Source organism: Olea europaea, unplaced genomic scaffold (genome assembly GCF_002742605.1).
Source record: "Olea europaea var. sylvestris unplaced genomic scaffold, O_europaea_v1 scaffold1244, whole genome shotgun sequence".
In the NCBI taxonomy this organism is placed as follows: Eukaryota; Viridiplantae; Streptophyta; class Magnoliopsida; order Lamiales; family Oleaceae; genus Olea; species Olea europaea.
The window spans coordinates 295,474-315,779 of NW_019229877.1; the positions used below are offsets into that span (position 1 = coordinate 295,474).

General features: G+C 34.7%; 3 protein-coding genes and 1 long non-coding RNA gene across 5 annotated transcripts; 3 read left to right on the top strand and 1 right to left on the bottom strand.

The window, feature by feature from the left end:
• Positions 1–1,222: 1,222 nt before the first annotated feature.
• On the top strand, positions 1,223–18,802 carry LOC111374403 (26S proteasome non-ATPase regulatory subunit 1 homolog A-like). 2 transcript variants are annotated; one of them, XR_002699130.1, is made up of 14 exons: positions 1,223–1,655; positions 2,415–2,478; positions 3,480–3,585; positions 3,797–3,908; positions 3,985–4,153; positions 5,732–6,204; positions 6,326–6,461; positions 6,549–6,797; positions 6,888–7,108; positions 7,198–7,456; positions 7,735–7,967; positions 8,050–8,551; positions 8,892–9,380; positions 18,724–18,802. XR_002699130.1 is itself a non-coding variant. In XM_022997072.1 (13 exons), exons 1-13 carry the CDS (start codon positions 1,504–1,506, stop codon positions 9,213–9,215), a joined length of 3,000 nt encoding a protein of 999 aa, XP_022852840.1. In that variant the 5' UTR covers positions 1,223–1,503; the 3' UTR covers positions 9,216–9,458. The 2 variants fall into 2 exon arrangements, 1 of the variants encoding a protein (XP_022852840.1); XM_022997072.1 differs by lacking the exon at positions 18,724–18,802 and having other exon boundaries at positions 8,892–9,458.
• LOC111374404 (60S ribosomal protein L13a-4) lies at positions 11,267–13,639 on the top strand. Its single transcript, XM_022997074.1, has 4 exons — positions 11,267–11,647; positions 12,563–12,679; positions 12,759–12,846; positions 13,341–13,639. Exons 1-4 carry the CDS (start codon positions 11,376–11,378, stop codon positions 13,482–13,484), a joined length of 621 nt encoding a protein of 206 aa, XP_022852842.1. The 5' UTR covers positions 11,267–11,375; the 3' UTR covers positions 13,485–13,639.
• Positions 14,513–17,185, top strand: LOC111374413 (probable pectinesterase 29). The gene is made up of 9 exons (XM_022997082.1): positions 14,513–14,527; positions 14,764–14,850; positions 14,946–15,044; positions 15,446–15,593; positions 15,737–15,914; positions 16,054–16,213; positions 16,307–16,519; positions 16,597–16,844; positions 16,940–17,185. The coding sequence occupies exons 1-9, from the start codon at positions 14,513–14,515 to the stop codon at positions 17,109–17,111; spliced, it is 1,320 nt and encodes a 439-aa protein (XP_022852850.1). The 3' UTR covers positions 17,112–17,185.
• On the bottom strand, positions 17,967–18,632 carry LOC111374405. The gene is made up of 2 exons (XR_002699131.1): positions 18,461–18,632; positions 17,967–18,376 (listed from the first exon to the last, which is right to left on the bottom strand). It is a non-coding gene; the product is annotated as an uncharacterized LOC111374405 (long non-coding RNA).
• Positions 18,803–20,306: the final 1,504 nt, after the last annotated feature.

The window sequence follows — 20,306 nt, forward strand, 5'->3', positions numbered from 1 at the left end:
TGAGCGACTCATATTGCTTCATTTATCACTCATATATATATGTCTTCACATTTGAAATTATATTCGACATTAAATTGTTCGATTTACACTCTTTCTTGAGCGTAAGGCATGATTAATTATTAACAACGCGAACACTCCGACTAATAAGGCCCCATTTAGTTTCATATTTCTTTAAAATTCATTTCCAATCCACGTGACTTACAATTTCTATTAGTTTTTCAATAGTACATTTTATTAATGGGTAATTATATTACCACTACAAATATAACAAGCACACCACAATTTTCTTATTTACTAAAATATCCATAAGTAGAATTAAATAATTAGAATTTTAATGTACTTTTTAATAAATAAATTATTATTACTCCACAAATGTAAAACTTAATTTCTTTCTTCATTTTTTCTCAACATTTCACCGTTCATAATTTTTTCGGTGATTTTTTCCTTCCTTCACAGCAGCAAGATAATTTTTTTTTCTCACTGTAAATAAATTCATTTTTTTTTCAATTTATTTGCCGAGTTTGAAAATTAAGGATCTTATTTCTTTGTTGAGTCAAACATATTTATTATGATTTTGAAACAAGCATGTAAAATTATGAATTTATATGCATGAGATGTGTCAGTTTTATTGGATTTTTGTATATACAAGTATATGAATTTCTCTCCATCTATAACACACCAAAACCATAAAAATTTGAGAAAAAAGAGAGAGGACGATGGGAAATCAACACATGAAATCTTCCTGCAAATTGTTTGAATTTACTTTAAAGAATCCTATATAATGTTACAATTAAAATCTCGTTGAAAGCAATTAAAACAAGTTATTATTGTAGTGCAAGATTTCTGTGACGAAAAGATAATATTTTCTACCTATAATGCACTTGGTGCAAAATCTGTGTGATGAAAAGATACTGCAAATTCTTATTTTAGAATTAGTGAAAATGTTTAAAGAATGAAAAAAATGAGAAGTAATATTGGAATGATAAGTACACCACATTTTTTTTTTTAGTTTTAGTTTTTATTGGACTATGAGTATAATTGTAAATTTATTGTGATGTATATATTGAAAATATAATTTAATTGTAGTGTGATTATAATGTGGTATAAGAAATAAATTTTGTGGTGGAAATATAATTACCCTTTATTAATTTTTATAATCTACTACAAAAATAATTTTTAACGGTGCCTAGCCTAAACTTACAATTTAAAAAGCTGGGAACTTTGCCCTTCCCTCAAGAAATCCCAACTAATAAAAACAGGAAAGAATCAAGCTCCTTGAAATCTCCCAAAGAGGCTCAATTCTCCATCTTCCCTGAAAATTCTAAATCTTCCTTCTGTTGATCCACTCGGAAGTTTAAAATTAGTTTTCTTTTTAGTCTCCTCCGGTTCAATTCTCTCTTCAAAGCACTGTTCACTTTCTCTTGCATCAAAATCTAAACTTCTGCATTTGTATACAATTAGGATTAATTTCTGCACATAAATAATTGTGAAGAGTTAGAGAAGATGGCTGGCGCTGCGACAATGGTGAGCTCGGCCGGTGGGCTATTGGCGATGTTGAACGAGACCCACCCGGCGCTTAAGCTACATGCGCTTTCTAATCTTAACGCATTCGTGGACTACTTCTGGCCTGAGATCTCAACCTCCGTTCCTATCATGTAAAATTTTCCCTTCTACATAGTTTATAAGTATTTTTGTATGTGGGTATGTATGTAAACTAGGGTTTTGTGACTGGATTGGTATTTCTTTTTTATTTCTTGTGAGTTTTGTTAAACTTTGGATGTTCTGTATTATTGGTTTAGAAGAAAAGATAGACTATTGTGGAAATTTTCGTTTGAACATGACAAAGTCTAACTTGTTTGGCTTTCTGTTTATGTGGGAATTAGTTAATATTTCATTTCTGTTTAGGAGGTGCTTGAATGTTATTTATCCCTGAGGTCACTATGAAAACTGTAGATAAACTGAGAAATTTTGAGGTTTTCCGGAAATATAGGCTTTAGATAAGATTGAAGAGAGCTTAAATATAAAGAAGCTTGAGAGAAAGGATGAAGAGAGTTTAAATATAAAGAAGTTTGGATTTTTGTGCTTGAATCAGGTGTTCTTTTCATCGTGTAAAAAGTACTAGCAAGAGAGAATATAATGGTTTCGAAGAATTGTCAAATTTTGCCAAAGAATTAAGGAATCTTGATAAATTTCTTGTTTCAGGTTATTGAATAGATGAATTTTGACCTTACACTTTGGCCTTTGGCTTGTTGGAGTAGGAGCTATGTCGCAATTTACTGAGTCGTTGGCCTTTTTAAAACTGATTTGTCACTGATATCTATATTATGTAATTTTATATACGAATTCTTTATCTTACTTTTGACTACTTTGTTTGAAAACTCTAGATAACATCTGTGTATTTTTTGGTTATGCAGAGAAAGTTTATATGAAGATGAAGAATTTGACCATAGACCACTAGCTGCATTACTTGTTTCCAAGGTAAAAATATGTTCCTTATGTGTAACTGTAGAAGATGTAGATTTATTTTTTATGTATAAAAGATTAGTGTAAAAGATCTGAAAATACGCCACAAGAAAGTGTATATAGATCTTAACTATGTAAAATCAAATTGCAGTGAATTGTTGAAATATTAAGGTGAGAATAGCAAGGCGTAGTTGTGGATGTATGCTTAGACCAGACCATTATTTATTTATTTTTTTTTTCTTTCTTTTTGAATATTTCTTCAATTAATTTACTCTGCTAACTACTAGACCTTTAGTAGTTTGAGCGTAAAAATAACGTAAAAGGGTGATATCAAGTTCCAATGTTTGAAGTATTTACATTAACCAATCCATTTTTATCTTAGGTTCCTTGGGAGTCACTATATCTTCCTCCATTGGAATTCACATTTTGATTACAGTTCAAAGTTTTGTCCATTTTTTTGATAATTTTACAATTATTTATTTGCCATTGATAATACCTATATTCTTTTTCTTCCTGTGTCTTGGTTTGTTTATCTGGTAGCATCCGATTACTTTACTAACTTATGAAAGCATAACTTTCTGCCATTTTGATTTTGGGGATCATTTGATGTCAAGAAGATGGAGGGTAACAATTGGAAATGGAAGTGTTTGTTTTGAAATAGAAAATATGATATTTCCTCTGCAGTGTGGCGATTTTGAGGACAGTTTTATTACATCAATATGGTTCCTAGAAGGAATTTGAGTTGTATGATGGTCTAGTCTTATAACCTGTTAACACATCTTGTCACACACCCAGTTCTTCAGCAAATTTAAGCAAATTACTGGGCAGGGTTAACATAAATGGTTCTCCATGCCTTGTTTCACAGTAAGTCCATTAAGTTTTCCTACTGGTCCATATTGTGGTATTATTCTTATGGGAATTATAATCTTTTAACCATCAGAACAAGGCATTCATTTTATCGTTAGTAGCCATTTTTGTTTTCTGTGTATGTTTACTTACTATGTTTCTGTCATCAGGTTTTCTATTATCTAGGTGAACTGAATGACTCATTATCATATGCCCTTGGAGCTGGTCATCTATTTGATGTTTCAGAGGATTCAGACTATGTTCATACTCTTCTTGGTCAGTATTTAGTCAATGCCCATTGCCCTGTATTCTCTCTCAAAAATAGTGTGCCAATTACTTCTGTTAGGTCAAAAAAATATGTTAAAGTTATTCCAAATGAGTGTAGTCTCTTGATAGGTATTACTTCTAGCCAGGTGACCATATAATATTTAGGCGTTTACTAACCAGGCTTGTTAATAATTTTCTATTCTTATCTTGCTTCACTCAGCTAAAGCAATAGATGAGTATGCCAGTCTCAACACTAAGGCAGCTGAGGCACACAATGAATCAGCAACAGTGGACCCTAGACTGGAGGCAACTGTTGAGAGAATGCTTGATAAGTATGTAATTATAGTCTTCGTGATTGCTGTACGATTTCCTCTTGCCTTAAATGTGGCCTTTTTCCTTTATTTTCAGATGTATCGTGGATGGAAAATACCAACAAGCTATAGGAATGGCCATAGAATGTAGAAGACTAGATAAACTCGAGGAAGCAATTACAAGGAGTGATAATGCTCATGCAACTATTAATTATTGCATTGATATCTCTCACTCCTTTGTTAATCGAAGAGAATATCGGCGTGAGGTAAAATCATACAGCAAGCATCGTCAACCTTTTTGTGTGGGTCTTTTCAGATATCCTATTAATTGCCCAGTAGGCTTCTATGTTCATAGCTTTGCCTTTTATTTTGTGAGAAACAGTTTCTCAAATATTTGTTGCCGTTTGTATATTGTTCCCTCATGCTTACAGAAACATGTTGCTGGTTATATGAAAAATCCTGTGGCCGGAATCCCGAAGTCTCTGCTGCTTCAGTAAACAAAATCTACAAGAAGTGAATTTATAAGTAGTAGTAAATGTTAGTAGGTTAAAGGAAACAATAATCGGTCATCTTGAAACTTGGGAGTATAATTGAATATATCAACATACATAGTTATGTTACATATTCGGGAAAGTAATTTCCTTTCTAATTTTCTCTACTGTTTTTGGAGTTGCATGATTTCTAGACCATGTTGACCTTCAATGTGAACTTGAGTAGATTGATAATGGTTTGACCTAATCTGATGCTTCATGGATGAGAAGTGAATTTTAATGGATGTTAAATTGTTTGCTCTGATAAAAATCATGGCGGAGTCAATGAGAGTAATTTGTGGTCTGATATGGATAAGTTAGATAAAATTTGGTTCAAGATTCCTTTTTCATTACTTTCTCAGTGACGTTGATTGATTGTACCGGTTGAGGGCAAGAGATGGAATGAGAATTACAGCATGTATAAGCATGAGGCAAAGATCTGTTGCATTTCAACTGAATTATGTAAATAAAATATCTTCATAGTTAATAGCAAGTATTATAATGTTATCCAATGCTAGTGGTTGGCATAGATAACCTTTATTTGCTAAAACAAAAAAGGGTGTGTTTACATTTTCCTGTTTTCATATCTTATAAATGGTTAGAGTCTTTTACTTAAACGCGTCTAGGTTATTTTCGTCTTATTTAAGTTTGAATACATACACAACCCCATGTGTGTCTGCTGCATTTTTTTTGTATGATACGATATTAGGAAGTGGGTGACCAAAAAATTCTCAAAGCATTCTGGAATTTTAGGATTTTTTCAGTTGCTTGATGATTGTAACTACGCTCAGGCTCTGAACAATTTGCTTTCTTGTATAAAGAATCAATTGGCAATAACAAAGAATGAATTAGTATTTTACTTGCATCTAGGTACACGTCCAGTGTCAACCTTCAAGTTGAACTGTAGTGACTTTGGTGTAGGATTTCTGGCTGCAAATTATGGCTCTGACTCTACCTTGACAGTTTGTTTTGGGAATGTCTTCCTCCATCTATTGTTTTGTTTGTTTTAATTAAGGCCATCATTATAATGAGCTTCTTCAGATTTTTGTTTATTATAAAAGTGGTCAACATTATGATGAGATCCCACAAGTTTGCTAGCTTTTGGCATTCTTTTACAGTTAGGAAGCACAGATCCTCCTTCTCCTCCTCCGCTGTAGTTATGTTTGTATGGCCATCAGTATTGTATATTAAATTATCTTCTTACTGTTTCTTAATAAGAAAATATTATTAGACATTTCAAACTAATGTTCAAGAACTAACTGAATTATTTTTTAATGTTATCAAGTATCAACACATGCTGATCCTGTGCAACAGGTGCTTCAGCTTCTTGTCAAAGTATATCAGCAACTTCCATCTCCAGATTACTTGAGCATTTGTCAGCGGCTAATGTTTTTGGATGAGCCAGAGGGTGTTGCAAGCATACTGGAGAAACTTCTACGATCAGAAATTAAGGAGGATGCACTGCTGGCGTTTCAGATCGCCTTCGATCTTGTGGAGAACGAACACCAAGCTTTCCTTCTTAATGTGAGAAACAGGCTCCCAAGTCCCAAGTCACTACCTTCAGAATCTGTGCATTCAGGGTCTCCTGAACCAGGTTCTGTGCAAAGTGAAAACACCACCACAACTGAGGATGTTCAAATGACAAATGGGAGCCAAGTAGATGGGAATACATCAAGTCCTGATCCTCGTGAGGCAATTTATGCTGAAAGGATAACAAAAATAAGAGGAATTTTGTCAGGAGAGAATTCAATACAGTTGACTCTGCAATTCTTATACAGTCATAACAAGTGAGTAGTCATCCTTCCATTATGTTTCTTATATCATGTATTGACTATCAGATTCATAAACAATTCCTTAAAGAAGGTTCTCAAAAGTCCAATAAACGGTTGGCTCCTTATGTGTTTGCAGGTCAGATCTCCTTATCCTCAAGACAATAAAGCAATCTGTTGAAATGAGAAATAGTGTCTGTCATAGTGCAACTATATACACTAATGCAATTATGCATGCTGGAACAACTGTGGATACATTTCTTCGGGAGAATCTGGTAAATTAATTTTTCACCTCTATCTCTTTACTTGATCATATATTGTGTATTCAATTTCATTTCTAACTTGTGCAAGTGAATGATCAGGACTGGTTAAGCAGGGCCACAAATTGGGCAAAATTTAGTGCAACAGCAGGATTGGGTGTTATTCATAGAGGCCATCTGAAGCAGGGGAGATCGCTCATGGCCCCTTATCTGCCGCAGGGTGGGGCTGGTGGCGGGGGTAGTCCTTATTCTGAAGGTGGAGCATTATATGCTTTGGGTTTGATTCATGCTAACCATGGGGAAGGCATTAAACAATTTCTTCGTGATAGTCTACGAAGTACTAATGTCGAGGTATTTGCCTTTTTTATGCAAGGATATATACCTATTCACCCCTATATTTCTCCATTTAATATTTACAACTGGAAATTTTGATTGGTGCAGGTTATCCAGCACGGTGCTTGCTTAGGTCTTGGTTTGGCTGCCTTGGGAACTGCTGATAACGATGTCTTCGATGACATTAAGAACGTGCTTTACACTGACAGTGCTGTAGCTGGTGAAGCTGCTGGTATTAGTATGGGTTTATTGATGGTTGGAACAGCCAGTGAGAAGGCTGGTGAAATGCTTGCTTATGCACACGAGACTCAACATGAGAAGATTATCAGGTGAAGACTGCTTCTGTTATCAGAGCATAGAATGAAGATTCTATCTAAACCCTTCTTTACTATTTTGTTTGGTTATGACATCTTGGCAGGGGTTTGGCACTAGGGATAGCTCTTACGGTCTATGGTAGAGAGGAAGAAGCTGATACACTTATTGAGCAAATGACACGGGATCAAGACCCTATTCTACGTTATGGTGGCATGTATGCTTTGGCATTGGCATACCAGGGCACAGGTAACAATAAGGCCATCCGTCAACTTCTGCATTTTGCTGTATCAGATGTGAGTGACGATGTAAGGCGGACAGCTGTTCTGGCTCTTGGGTTTGTCTTGTATGCTGATCAAGAACAGGTTGGTGCCTTTTCTTTTTCTGTTGCTTTGAAGCTTATACATTACTGGTTCTCTGGATTTCATCGATCTCAACTTGTGATGACTTTATGTAGTTGGACATATATTTTCAACACTTTTGGATCATAGAATTTAGTGAACTGTTTGACTAAAAAGATCCCGTGCATGTGTGTATATTTATCTATAAAAGATGAGAGTGATTAGGTATGTTGCATGAGGTGTTCCCCACATCCCCACCTGCATGATTTCTGCTTATTGTGTTTACTGCTGTTCAAATGCAGACTCCTCGAATTGTTTCCCTGTTATCCGAGTCCTACAACCCACATGTTCGATATGGTGCAGCACTGGCCGTTGGTATTTCGTGCGCTGGTACTGGTCTGAGTGAGGCCATATCATTGCTTGAGCCTTTAACATCAGATGTTGTTGACTTTGTTCGTCAAGGTGCTCTGATTGCAATGGCCATGGTGATGATCCAGATCAGTGAAGCCAGTGATTCTCGTGTTGGTGCATTCAGGTATTGCCATTTTTTTCCCCCTCCATTTGCTTTACTTGTATATATTTTTCTCTCTCCGTCTTAGCATTTTCACTTTACTTAGGCGTCAATTGGAAAAAATTATTCTTGACAAGCATGAAGACACTATGAGTAAGATGGGTGCAATTTTAGCTTCTGGAATCCTTGATGCTGGTGGAAGGAATGTGACTATTAAATTACTTTCAAAGACGAAGCACGATAAAATTACCGCAGTTGTTGGTCTTGCTGTGTTCAGTCAATTTTGGTACTGGTACCCACTTATATATTTCATTAGCTTGTCATTTTCACCAACTGCTTTCATTGGTTTGAACTATGACCTGAAAGTACCAAGCTTCGAGTTCCTGTCACATGCAAAACCCTCATTGTTTGAATATCCTAAGCCAACTACTGTACCCACAACCACTTCGGCTGTTAAACTTCCTACTGCAGTTTTATCAACATCTGCTAGAGCCAAAGCCAGGGCTAGTAAGAAAGAGCAAGACAAGACTAATGCCCCAAAGTCATCTGGAGCAGAGCCGAGTGCGGGAAAGGGGAAATCAATTGACAAGGATGAGGACTCTATGCAGGTAAGTATCATCATTTGCATTCATAGATGGTGCCGTGCTTTATACCATTGACGACTCCTCTTTTTGCCCGTTTTGATGGCGATTATTGAGAAAAAATAATATTTTGAACAGTGATTTTTTTTTTTTTTTGGAGAACGCGTGGTTAATAAGTAGGAAAAAGTTTTAAATTTACGTGCAAAATATTTTTATCGTGTGAATGTGTGATAGAAAATAAGTATGAGAATTAAAGAGTTTTGTTTTAAACGGTGACAAACGGGAGCTTTTATGTGGATATGGGTATTGCCTTGTGTTGACCAACAAGATTATTGATAACTAGCTTTCTCACATTCACTATTTTCAGGTTGATAGCCCAGCAGATAAGAAGGCAGAACCTGAGCCATCTTATGAAATCTTGACCAATCCAGCCAGAGTGGTTCCTGCTCAAGAAAAATTCATCAAATTCCTTGAAGAGAGCAGATATGTGCCTGTGAAGTCAGCAGCGTCGGGATTTGTTCTGTTGAAAGATCTTCGTCCTAATGAACCTGAAGTATTGACGCTCACTGATGCACCCTCGTCAGCAGCATCAAATCCTGGTGGATCAGTTACCGGGCAACAGAGTTCTGCCTCAGCAATGGCTGTTGATGAGGAGCCCGCACCGCCACAGCCATTCGAATTCACACCATGAATTGTTCAATTGAAACTACTGTTATATATACGTGAGCTTTTGCGGTTGAGCTTGTGACATTTCATAGGAGCCAAAAATATTAATCTGATCCTAGCTCGGCTGCGAATCAATGGAGCTACGATCAATGTCTATTTAAGCCTGTGGCTTTGGATTTTTAATTGAATCGTCGGGTCTAAGCAGGATTTCGAATTTCAATCGAATCATGAAGTCTTAATATGATACACAGTTAGGATCTGTTCGATAATGATTATAAGAATTGATTTTTTGATCGTTAGAGATAAGTGGGTTCCATCTGTGAATGAAGAGGTCATAAATGATGGTGGGAACAATAAATTTACGACCAAAAAATTTATCTTTTGGGATAAAAATTGCATTCAAATGAGAGCTTAACGTAGAAAGAGAGAGATCAACTAAAATTTTAGACCAAAACATCAAAATCAATTTATAGTCAAGAGAGGTCATTTATTTTATTTTTTCAATTTGTTTTCTTTACGTCTTGAAATATACAATTTATTATGATTTGTACGCCAATCTGCTAAATTTTTTGACACAGCATTCGTCACTCATAGCGTACATTAAAAATGAATTTTAGCATGGTCAACACCACTTGAGAAAGTACAAGATTTGTTGCTTTTGTTTGAGTTTTACTTCGTCCATGTTTTGGCTTTATTAAAATGAGATTTTAGAAGAAAACGTGCATTGTTGGTTGGCGATTTTTGACAAGTTATTAATAGAAGAGGTGACAATGTTTAGTTATTCATGGCCTTCGTGTGAAGATAGAAGGTAAAAATAAGTAGATTAGAATTTCTCTTGGGCATATTAAGGAGAATATATAAGAATTAAAAGTGTCAATATTTTAGAGATAATATTTATTTCACAAATTCTTAAACTAAATTTATATTTCGTAAAAATTCAAAAATGTTCTCTTATTTCTTTCTTGTATCATCTTCTTTCTCACTATCTTCGTCTAGTCTAACTAAAGAAGTAGCGAGCAGAGGAACATTCAACTTGCTATATAACAAAGTTGTTGCTCCTCCCATTTATTTAATATGGATCTACAATAGTACAAATAGGCTTACAAAAGCAAAACTCAATCTATTTCAAAATTTACAAGCTCTCAAATTCCTAATGATACATATACTAGCCCATATATAAGCACACATTATTACCAAAGCATTAGCCTCTCTCCCCCCCTAAATTCTTGTATTGCCTTTGTCTCACCTTGGATTTGAATCCTTTGTTATGGATTCCTAACAATACATATACCAACCCATTTATAATCACATATTATTACCAAAATCTTAGGCTGCGGTTGGTTTGGCGTTTTCAGGCCATTTTTCGCTTTCCATTTTCTAAAATGTGGAAAACACGTTTGATTCGTCGTTTTTGAAAATGTATTTTCGAAAACAAGTTAAAATTTATAACTGAAAACGCAAAACGATTTTTTATCGTTTTGAGCGTTTTCAATTATAAATTTCCAAAATGCACCTTTTTCAAGAACACTAAAATCGTTTTGAAATCGAAAATGGAAAATGGAAAACTAAACCAACTGCACCCTTAACTTCTCTCCCCCTAAATTCTTGTATTGCCTTTTCCTCACCCAGCATTTAAACTCTTTGTTACGGATTCCTAATGATAAATACATCAGCCCATTTATAAGCACACATTACTACCAAAATCTTACCCTCTCTTCCCCTAAATTCTTATATTGCCTTTGCCTCACCTTGCTTTTGAACCCTTTCTTATGGATTTGACTCTTCCAACTTAATTATTCTTGCGTGATCATTCTAGAAGGTGTCCCTTCTACGTCTCTCTAAATTGCTACAGTAAAACATTTTACACTAACATAGCCTTCAAATAAAAATCTGAATTTAAAGTCATTTTCATCATAAAATGTAGTAATAACCAATATTTACAATCAAATCAATATTTCCTCTACTTATTCTTTGAAAATGAACTTTTGTAAAAATAAAATAAAATAAAAATCTATGATTTGGGCCATTAAGAATGGATCTACATACAAATGGGCTTATAAATCAAAACCTCGCCCATACCCATATGTATATAATTATCCAATTGCAAAAACCCTAGCTTTTCTTTCAACGTCCCCATTTGATACATACCAGCGGCAGCCCTGTGAGAGTGTTAGAGTGAGAGAAAATGGTTTCCGGGTCGGGTATTTGTGCGAAGAGAGTAGTAGTGGATGCAAGGCACCACATGCTTGGCCGCCTGGCCTCCATTCTAGCCAAGGAGCTCTTGAATGGGCAGAAAGTGGTGGTGGTCAGATGCGAAGAAATTTGCCTCTCTGGTGGACTCGTCCGCCAGAAGATGAAGTACCTAAGATTCCTCCGTAAGCGCATGAACACCAAGCCGTCTCATGGCCCGATCCACTTCCGGGCGCCTTCCAAGATTCTCTGGCGCACTATCCGTGGGTAGGAATTACGGAATTATTTGATGAAATATATGTGTCGTATGAATTTTATCTTAAAAAGAACGCTAGTTGAAATTTTACTTTCCATGTTTGGTTTGTGCATCGAGGTTTCTGCTTATCTGGTGTTTCTGTTTCTGTTTATAAAGATATGTGAACATCTTGTAGGAGTGTAGATAAGTATATGTTAATTTTCTGTAGTGAGATTTGTTGGATTTATGAAGATAAGAGACAGATTCGAGTTTTATTGTAATCTTGGAAATTCAGTGTTTGATTTTGTTGTACGTAAAGCTTGTATGGATAAAGTGATGCCCTTTTTGGAGTGTTTGTATACACTTTTGGTGTTCTATCTGTAGTGCATAAATTTTCCTTCTGTGAAGTATTATGTTAGACATACCAATTTGAAATTCTGGCTTTATGGATTGCCATGCATATGTCTCTTTACTTTTGGTTTATAGTTGTGGAGCTGTTTGAATGAGCTTTTGCTGAGCTAGCATGTAACAGTTGGAACTTCAGAGATGTATTTCTACTTGTTTTGTTTTATATTAGAGGCTATTCTTCCTATGTGGGGTTGCATTTCTGAAAGAACGTGTTATTGGATGGATGCTGTTTATTAACTTAATTGGTGAAGATATTGCATGAGTTCAAAATATTACAAATGCTAAATCCTCTGCCTTAGTGGATTTGACGTTTGTGTGGACTGAAAATACCTATTTGTTTTTTGTACTTGAAGATCAATTGTGTGCAACTGAAGATATTTTTTTTTTCTTTTGTAAATACCTATTGTCTCTTGTACTTGAAGATCAATTGTGTGCAACTGTAGATTTTTTTTTCTTTTGTATTTGTGGAGCATAATCGTAACCTACTTTCCAGAGAAGTGATCGGTCTAGTCTAATGTTATGTGTTGATTCACTTGTAGAATGATTCCTCACAAGACTAAGCGAGGAGCAGCTGCTCTTGCCCGTTTGAAGGTTTATGAGGGTATCCCACCCCCATATGACAAGATCAAGAGGATGGTTATTCCCGATGCTCTCAAGTGAGTCTTATAAAGGAGACCTTATTATTTTGTGTGTTTTGTCCACATCTTTTTAACTTGTTGGCTTTTTGATAATTAGGGTTCTGAGGCTTCAAGCGGGACACAAATATTGTTTATTGGGTAGACTCTCATCCGAAGTTGGATGGAACCACTACGACACAATCAGGGTGAGCTTAGATGATATGCTTTGTTTTTGTGCACATTGTGAAGTTTGCTTTCTTTCGATTTTTTATATAGTTTCAATTATGGATTTCACCAATGTTATAGAATATTTCTTAAATTTGTATACCGATCCATTCTTTATTGTTCCACATGGATATACTTCTCAGATGTTTAGTCTCAAGCAATTTGTTTGTGACCGGATCTAGACCTTTTTACCTGTGTTACTTGGATTTATGATGAATTTTCAACTCAGATCGATCAAGTATTGTGACTTAATTTTCTTTATGATTAATGTATTGAGTTACTCAAACTCTGGATGATCCCCAATTGCCTTAACATTAAAAGATAAGGCCAGTAAAGTGGGTTTGATATTCGCCTTATAATTTCATCCCACAAATTTCGTCCCACATCACTATCACATCACACGGGGATGATCATGGATAGCATTATTCAATATATTTGATCATTCGATCTAAATAATAACGTTAATGTACTGTAGGAGCTTGAGAAGAAGAGAAAGGAGAGGGCTCAGGCTACATACGAGAGGAAGAAGCAGCTGACAAAATTGAGGGTCAAAGCAGAGAAGGTGGCCGAGGAGAAACTTGGCAGTCAACTTGATATTATTGCTCCAATCAAGTACTGAAATAGGAAGTTTGTTGTTTTAAATGACAATTTTGTTGGGAATGATCTATCCTATTGATTTTGTTTCTGTTATTTCTATTTCGGAGCAATCTATTTACTACCTCCTGACTTTATTTTCAAAATTAAATGCATGTCCGTGTGTTGCTGGTGTTACCATATTACCTTTTTCTTAGAACAAACTTGCATGGTTATTAGTGGAGGGGAACTCATTTATTTCGAATTCTGGTTTTCTACAAAATCCTTTACTGCTGTTTTATATCTATCTCCATAGTTGAAATCATTCATGCTCGGTAAGCAGATGGGATATCGTCTTTATGGCTCCCTGGATTGTGCTAGGGTTGCACAAGTGAATTGATGATCCAATCAGTCCTATAAGAGCAAGAGATCTTTCTCGGTCAATCCCTTTGCCTCTCATTCTTCGAGACCTACATAGTAAAATTTGATTCCAAACCTATTGAAATGGTTTGGTACAAGGTTTGCTAAATTTCCCGTCAAGGAATTGGGGTGGGGATGGGTTCAAACCTGCCCTCAGTTCTTATTTTTTATTTTGTTTTGTTTTATGTTTGTAAAGTTAGATTCTAGAAAAATAAAGCAAGCATGTCCCTCGTTTCCTTAGAATCTCAGAGGATGAGAAGGGCTGTACTTTTCCTTTTCCACTCTATTTTGGTCAATGCAATTGGAATCTTTATGCAATAATCTTCGACAACAATCCATCATCCAATAAATTATATTCAAATCGTACAAATAAGTCTTGACAATGTTGTGTTAGTAATAGAAGTTAAAATCATGTTTATTATAGTCTTAAATTTTCAAATTTGAACAGATTGCGACATATAGAAGCATGATTTTTTTTACGTTTATTGTACAGTCTTCAATTTTCAAATTCGAACATATCGTGACATATAGAAAGAAGCATGAATTTTCTTACGTTATAATCGTCATGGGGTTGAAGTTTAGGAACGAACGAGTATTTTTGGCATGAAAACAACCACGTTTTGCACGGGGATAAGGAAAAGCCAAAAATAGAACATGGCAACCAATGTTGTACTCCATACTTTCATCCTTAATTCCGAAATACTTTCGCTGAAGTTAAGGATTTTGCTCATATTTTTTCCAAGTACTCCTAAATCCACTTTCAACTTAAGAATTATGCATTTTTTATATTTTTTTTCTTATATTCTCCAAGATAATCCCTTATTGAGTAGCATTTTAACTCTCTATTCTCAAAACTTGATGGTCCCACCTTTTCCTTCACTGTCATTCACTTGAAACTCGTGTAGAGCAACGATGCTCGAGTGACGTTGAATGTACTAAAACTTAATTTAGTTTCTCCTTTCCTTTTTCGAAAAGAGAGCGAACAACTATCTGTCTTTTAAAACATGTTTAGTACGTTAGTTTGGACATGATTAAAGAAGAGTAGTTATGATAAAACTTACTAGTTCTTTTTTCTAAATTTATTTAGTTTAACGTATCAATTGTCAAACATGGTACGAAAGGGAGCTGCAATCGAGATATCGTAAATTCAGAAACTAAGCAACTTCTTAGACACCTTCTCTATCCGGTTGGACTCTTCCCTTCATTTTCCTCATCAGTTAGCTTTTCATTTTTGCAACTCTTCACTTTCAACTGAAATTCATCAAACCCCTATATTTTTCTTGGTCATAAATTTAATGAAATGCTACCTTAGTAATTAATTCCCTTTTTCTTAATTTAATCAAACAAAAACCCGTCAACCCTTTTATTTTTCCTTCTCTCTAATTAAATGCACGAACTAATTTTCTGCTTTTTCCTTAATAGAAATATGCATTCTAAATTGACAGAATGTCCAATCTATAATCACTCCTTAATTCCATTTCCTTCCTTTTTTATGGTCATATATGTATTAACATTTTCCATAGAAAACGCTTTCTTGATTGCTCTATGTATGGCACAAATAATGTTACATTCTCTATAAAATCCTAGTTTTCCTCAAAGAATACACAGTACAAGAATCTTGAGGTTTATGTTTATTCATACCTCGGTTTCTCAAAAAAATTGTTCATTATTTCTGATATCACACATTCATTGCTCTTTGACTTTCCCAGTTTCATCAAGTATATAGTTTGTACAAGTTTGTTTTTTTCCAGCAAAGTTCATATTATTCTCACTTTTTCTGCAAAATCTTTCTAGTTTCCCACAAAAAATTATCGTCTTCTGGAATAAAAATGTTGCCTTTGCAAAGGTTGTTATGTGCATTTCTTGTTCTATTCATAGTTTTGAGTGGCACTGATGGCAATATTCTTAGACACCCTCGAGAATCAGTGGTTTATCGAACAATCTTTGTTGATCCATCAAGTAAAGGTAATTTTACAAGTATCCAATCCGCCATTGACTCCGTACCTTCAAACAACAATAAGTGGATTTGTATATACATCAAAGCTGGTATATACAGGTAAATATATGCTATTTCTCCTTATATATACAAGTGTTTGAAGTATTTTTGTTATTATTATATGCTATTTCTCCTTATATATACAAGTGTTTGAAGTATTTTTGTTATTTTTTAATGTAATCTTCATCCCTTTATATAGAGAAGCGGTGAAAATTTCTCATGACAAGCCATTCATCTTCCTCAAAGGAGAAGGAAAATGGAAAACTTACATAGTTTGGGATAATTATGGTTCAATTGAAACAAGTGCTACTTTCACCTCTGATGCAGACAATATAATCGTCAAAAGCATAACATTCACAGTAAGAATTTTCATAGTAACTTCAGTATAATGAACAAGATTTCAGCTTATTTTTATGTCTTTGGATTTGTTTTGAAGTTTCAATTTTATGCAGAATTCTTACAACCGTCCCTTTGAGAACTCTATTAACCCAATGAGGACAGCGGTGGCAGCAAAGATATCCGGGGATAAATCGTCCTTTTATCGATGTGGATTTTTGGGATTGCAAGATACTTTGTGGGATGTTAAAGGTAGACATTACTTCAAACTTTGCAGTATCCAGGGAGCTGTTGATTTCATTTTTGGTTCCGGCCAATCCATTTATGAGGTAATGTTTTATGCGTTGTACTAGACAGTACTGAACAAAATTCGAATATGAATTTGGGGGTTTTGAATTCTATGCAGAGATGCACAATATCAGCTATCGCAGGCGCGCTAAATGGTTTTGCGGGATACATAACAGCTCAATCAAGAACGAGCCCTTCTGAGACCAATGGCTTTGTTTTTAAAGATTGTAACATAGTTGGGAATGGAAAGACATTCTTGGGAAGAGCATGGAGAGACTACGCTCGTGTCATATTTTATAACACCACAATGTCTGGTATTGTTGTTCCTCAAGGATGGGGTTCTTGGGTAGTTTCATCTGGTCACGAGTAAGATCATCTAGATTCAAGTCTTGCCGCTATTGATCGTGTCATATAGTTTGTATTGGTTAATGTTATATTTTTCCTTGTTTGGACAAATTCAGGTACCAATTAACATTTGCTGAGTATAAATGTCGTGGAGCTGGAGCAAATATTGCAGGGCGCGTAAAGTGGGCGAACAAGTTGAGTGCGAACGAGTTGACTCGTTTTACTAGCATGTCTTATATTGATGAAGAAGGATGGATGAGCAGACAAGTTTTCAACATGATGGACTAATGGAGCAACAATTTAATTGATCTTACAATGTTTTTTCTTTATTAGGACATGAAATCTACCATCCACCCATGTGTGTGAAGTTTAATGTTAATTTTCAAATTCCCTCTTGGTATCTACTTGTTCGTTAACATCTCGTTTGGTACTTCATTTTTTAACAACTTTTCAAACTTTGGTTTAAAAGTTGTGAATCTAAAAAATGTGTGATTAAAATTAATTATTGATTTTTTTAATAATATTTTAAGTTTTGCCAAACAAGCACTTAATTTGAACATCGAACAAAAGAAATTCATACAGCAGGAACATTGAAATCAAACAAATCACAGCAAGAACCATATCGATGCAAAACTTTGAATATCAAATACATCACAAACCGGGCAGCCTTCCTAGCACCAACCACTTCTTCAACACACTTCAAGGAAACACTTTATCAGCATAATATCCATTTTAAGTGCACGTTGAATTATAATTTAAATTAACACTTTTTTATATAATTTTGTAGGTCTCACCATTTCTACTCATTATTCACATATTCGGTAGGATACACCTTATAAACATGCTCATTGAATGAGCAATTCAGTCCGAGCTCTTGAAATTAAAATAAGTTTGGCTAAGCAGGATCCTATCAAGTACTCTCAAGGAAAATTTAGTGGATGTCCGATTGGCGATTATTTTACAGTATAATCAATCTTGATACACAGTGACAGAGCCACAATTTTTTATTTCTGGAAGCCAATAATGGTCAACGACTCGACAGTTAATGGTAACTGCCAAAGAGAGCGACATTTGAAGTAAACAATAAAGATATTGAAATTAAAAGTTATTTCAATCAAAATCATTCCTAGAAGTCAAATAATGTGATCAAATAAAATGCCTTCTTGTATGACTCCTTTTTTGTTGCTGTCAAAGTTTCAACATATATATTTGATTGATACTAAATTCTTGCGAAAAACTGGACAGTAATTAATGTTTCGACTTTAGCAGGTCTGTCTTGAATGAGCCTATCCCTCAGGACACATTATGTTAAAACAAACTCACTTGTAACTAAGACAGGCACAAGAATTATAGTCTTTCGTGAAAATTTACATATACTTCTCTAGTTTCTGTTATTTCCTGATGCACGTTCCAATTGCTCGCTAGCTTCCTCAAACGACAAGAGCTCTTGAAAGAGCGATGCAAGCTTCGCCTCGTTATCTTCACGGATATGAGCTGGAACTTTTTCTTGATAGCCAGATGCACTAGTTATTTTTAACAAGCTATCACGTTGCCTGCAAAACATGTCAAGTTATTGACCAGGGAAATGAATAAAATGATGGAACTATTTTCTTTCAATCAACCATTCATTGACTCACTTTTCTATCTCCTCCATCTTTTTCTTGAGCTTCTGGAGTTCAGCTTCTACGTTAATGTTTCCTTGTAGCTTGAGGAATACCGAGAGAGTTTCGTTAACCACATCTACCTTACAACCCACCGGAGCATCATCACTCTCGCTTAAAACCTAAGAAATTTAAGGTTGAAAATTTTCACAATACTTCCAGTAGCATTATGACAAGAATGTTAAAACTGAAAAAAGTTGCTTCGGAAAAAAAAAAAAAAAAAAAAAACTGTACAAAAGGTCGGGTCTAAGCAGGATTTCGAATTTCAATCGAATCATGAAGTCTTAATATGATACACAGTTAGGATCTGTTCGATAATGATTATAAGAATTGATTTTTTGATCGTTAGAGATAAGTGGGTTCCATCTGTGAATGAAGAGGTCATAAATGATGGTGGGAACAATAAATTTACGACCAAAAAATTTATCTTTTGGGATAAAAATTGCATTCAAATGAGAGCTTAACGTGGAAAGAGAGAGATCAACTAAAATTTTAGACCAAAACATCAAAATCAATTTATAGTCAAGAGAGGTCATTTATTTTATTTTTTCAATTTGTTTTCTTTACGTCTTGAAATATACAATTTATTATGATTTGTACGCCAATCTGCTAAATTTTTTGACACAGCATTCGTCACTCATAGCGTACATTAAAAATGAATTTTAGCATGGTCAACACCACTTGAGAAAGTACAAGATTTGTTGCTTTTGTTTGAGTTTTACTTCGTCAATGTTTTGGCTTTATTAAAATGAGATTTTAGAAGAAAACGTGCATTGTTGGTTGGCGATTGTTGACAAGTTATTAATAGAAGAGGTGACAATGTTTAGTTATTCATGGCCTTCGTGTGAAGATAGAAGGTAAAAATAAGTAGATTAGAATTTCTCTTGGGCATATTAAGGAGAATATATAAGAATTAAAAGTGTCAATATTTTAGAGATAATATTTATTTCACAAATTCTTAAACTAAATTTATATTTCGTAAAAATTCAAAAATGTTCTTGTATTTCTTTCTTGTATCATCTTCTTTCTCACTATCTTCATCTAATCTAACTAAAGAAGTAGCGAGTAGAGGAACATTCAACTTGCTATATAACAAAGTTGTTGCTCCTCCTATTTATTTAATATGGATCTACAATAGTACAAATAGGCTTACAAAAGCAAAACTCAATCCATTTCAAAATTTACAAGCTCTCAAATTCCTAATGATACATATACTAGCCCATATATAAGCACACATTATTACCAAAGCCTTAGCCTCTCTCCCCCCTAAATTCTTGTATTGCCTTTGTCTCACCTTGCATTTGAATCCTTTGTCATGGATTCCTAACAATACATATACCAACCCATTTATAATCACATATTATTACCAAAATCTTAGGCTGCGGTTGGTTTGGCGTTTTCAGGCCATTTTTCGCTTTCCATTTTCTAAAATGTGAAAAACACGTTTGATTCGTCGTTTTTGAAAATGTATTTTCGAAAACAAGTTAAAATTTATAACTGAAAACGCAAAACGATTTTTTATCGTTTTGAGCGTTTTCAATTATAAATTTCCAAAATGCAACGCCCAAAATGCACCTTTTTCAAGAAAACTAAAATCGTTTTGAAATCGAAAATGGAAAATGGAAAACTAAACCAACTGCACCCTTAACTTCTCTCCCCCTAAATTCTTGTATTGCCTTTTCCTCACCCAGCATTTAAACTCTTTGTTACGGATTCCTAATGATAAATACATCAGCCCATTTATAAGCACACATTACTACCAAAATCTTACCCTCTCTTCCCCTAAATTCTTATATTGCCTTTGCCTCACCTTGCTTTTGAA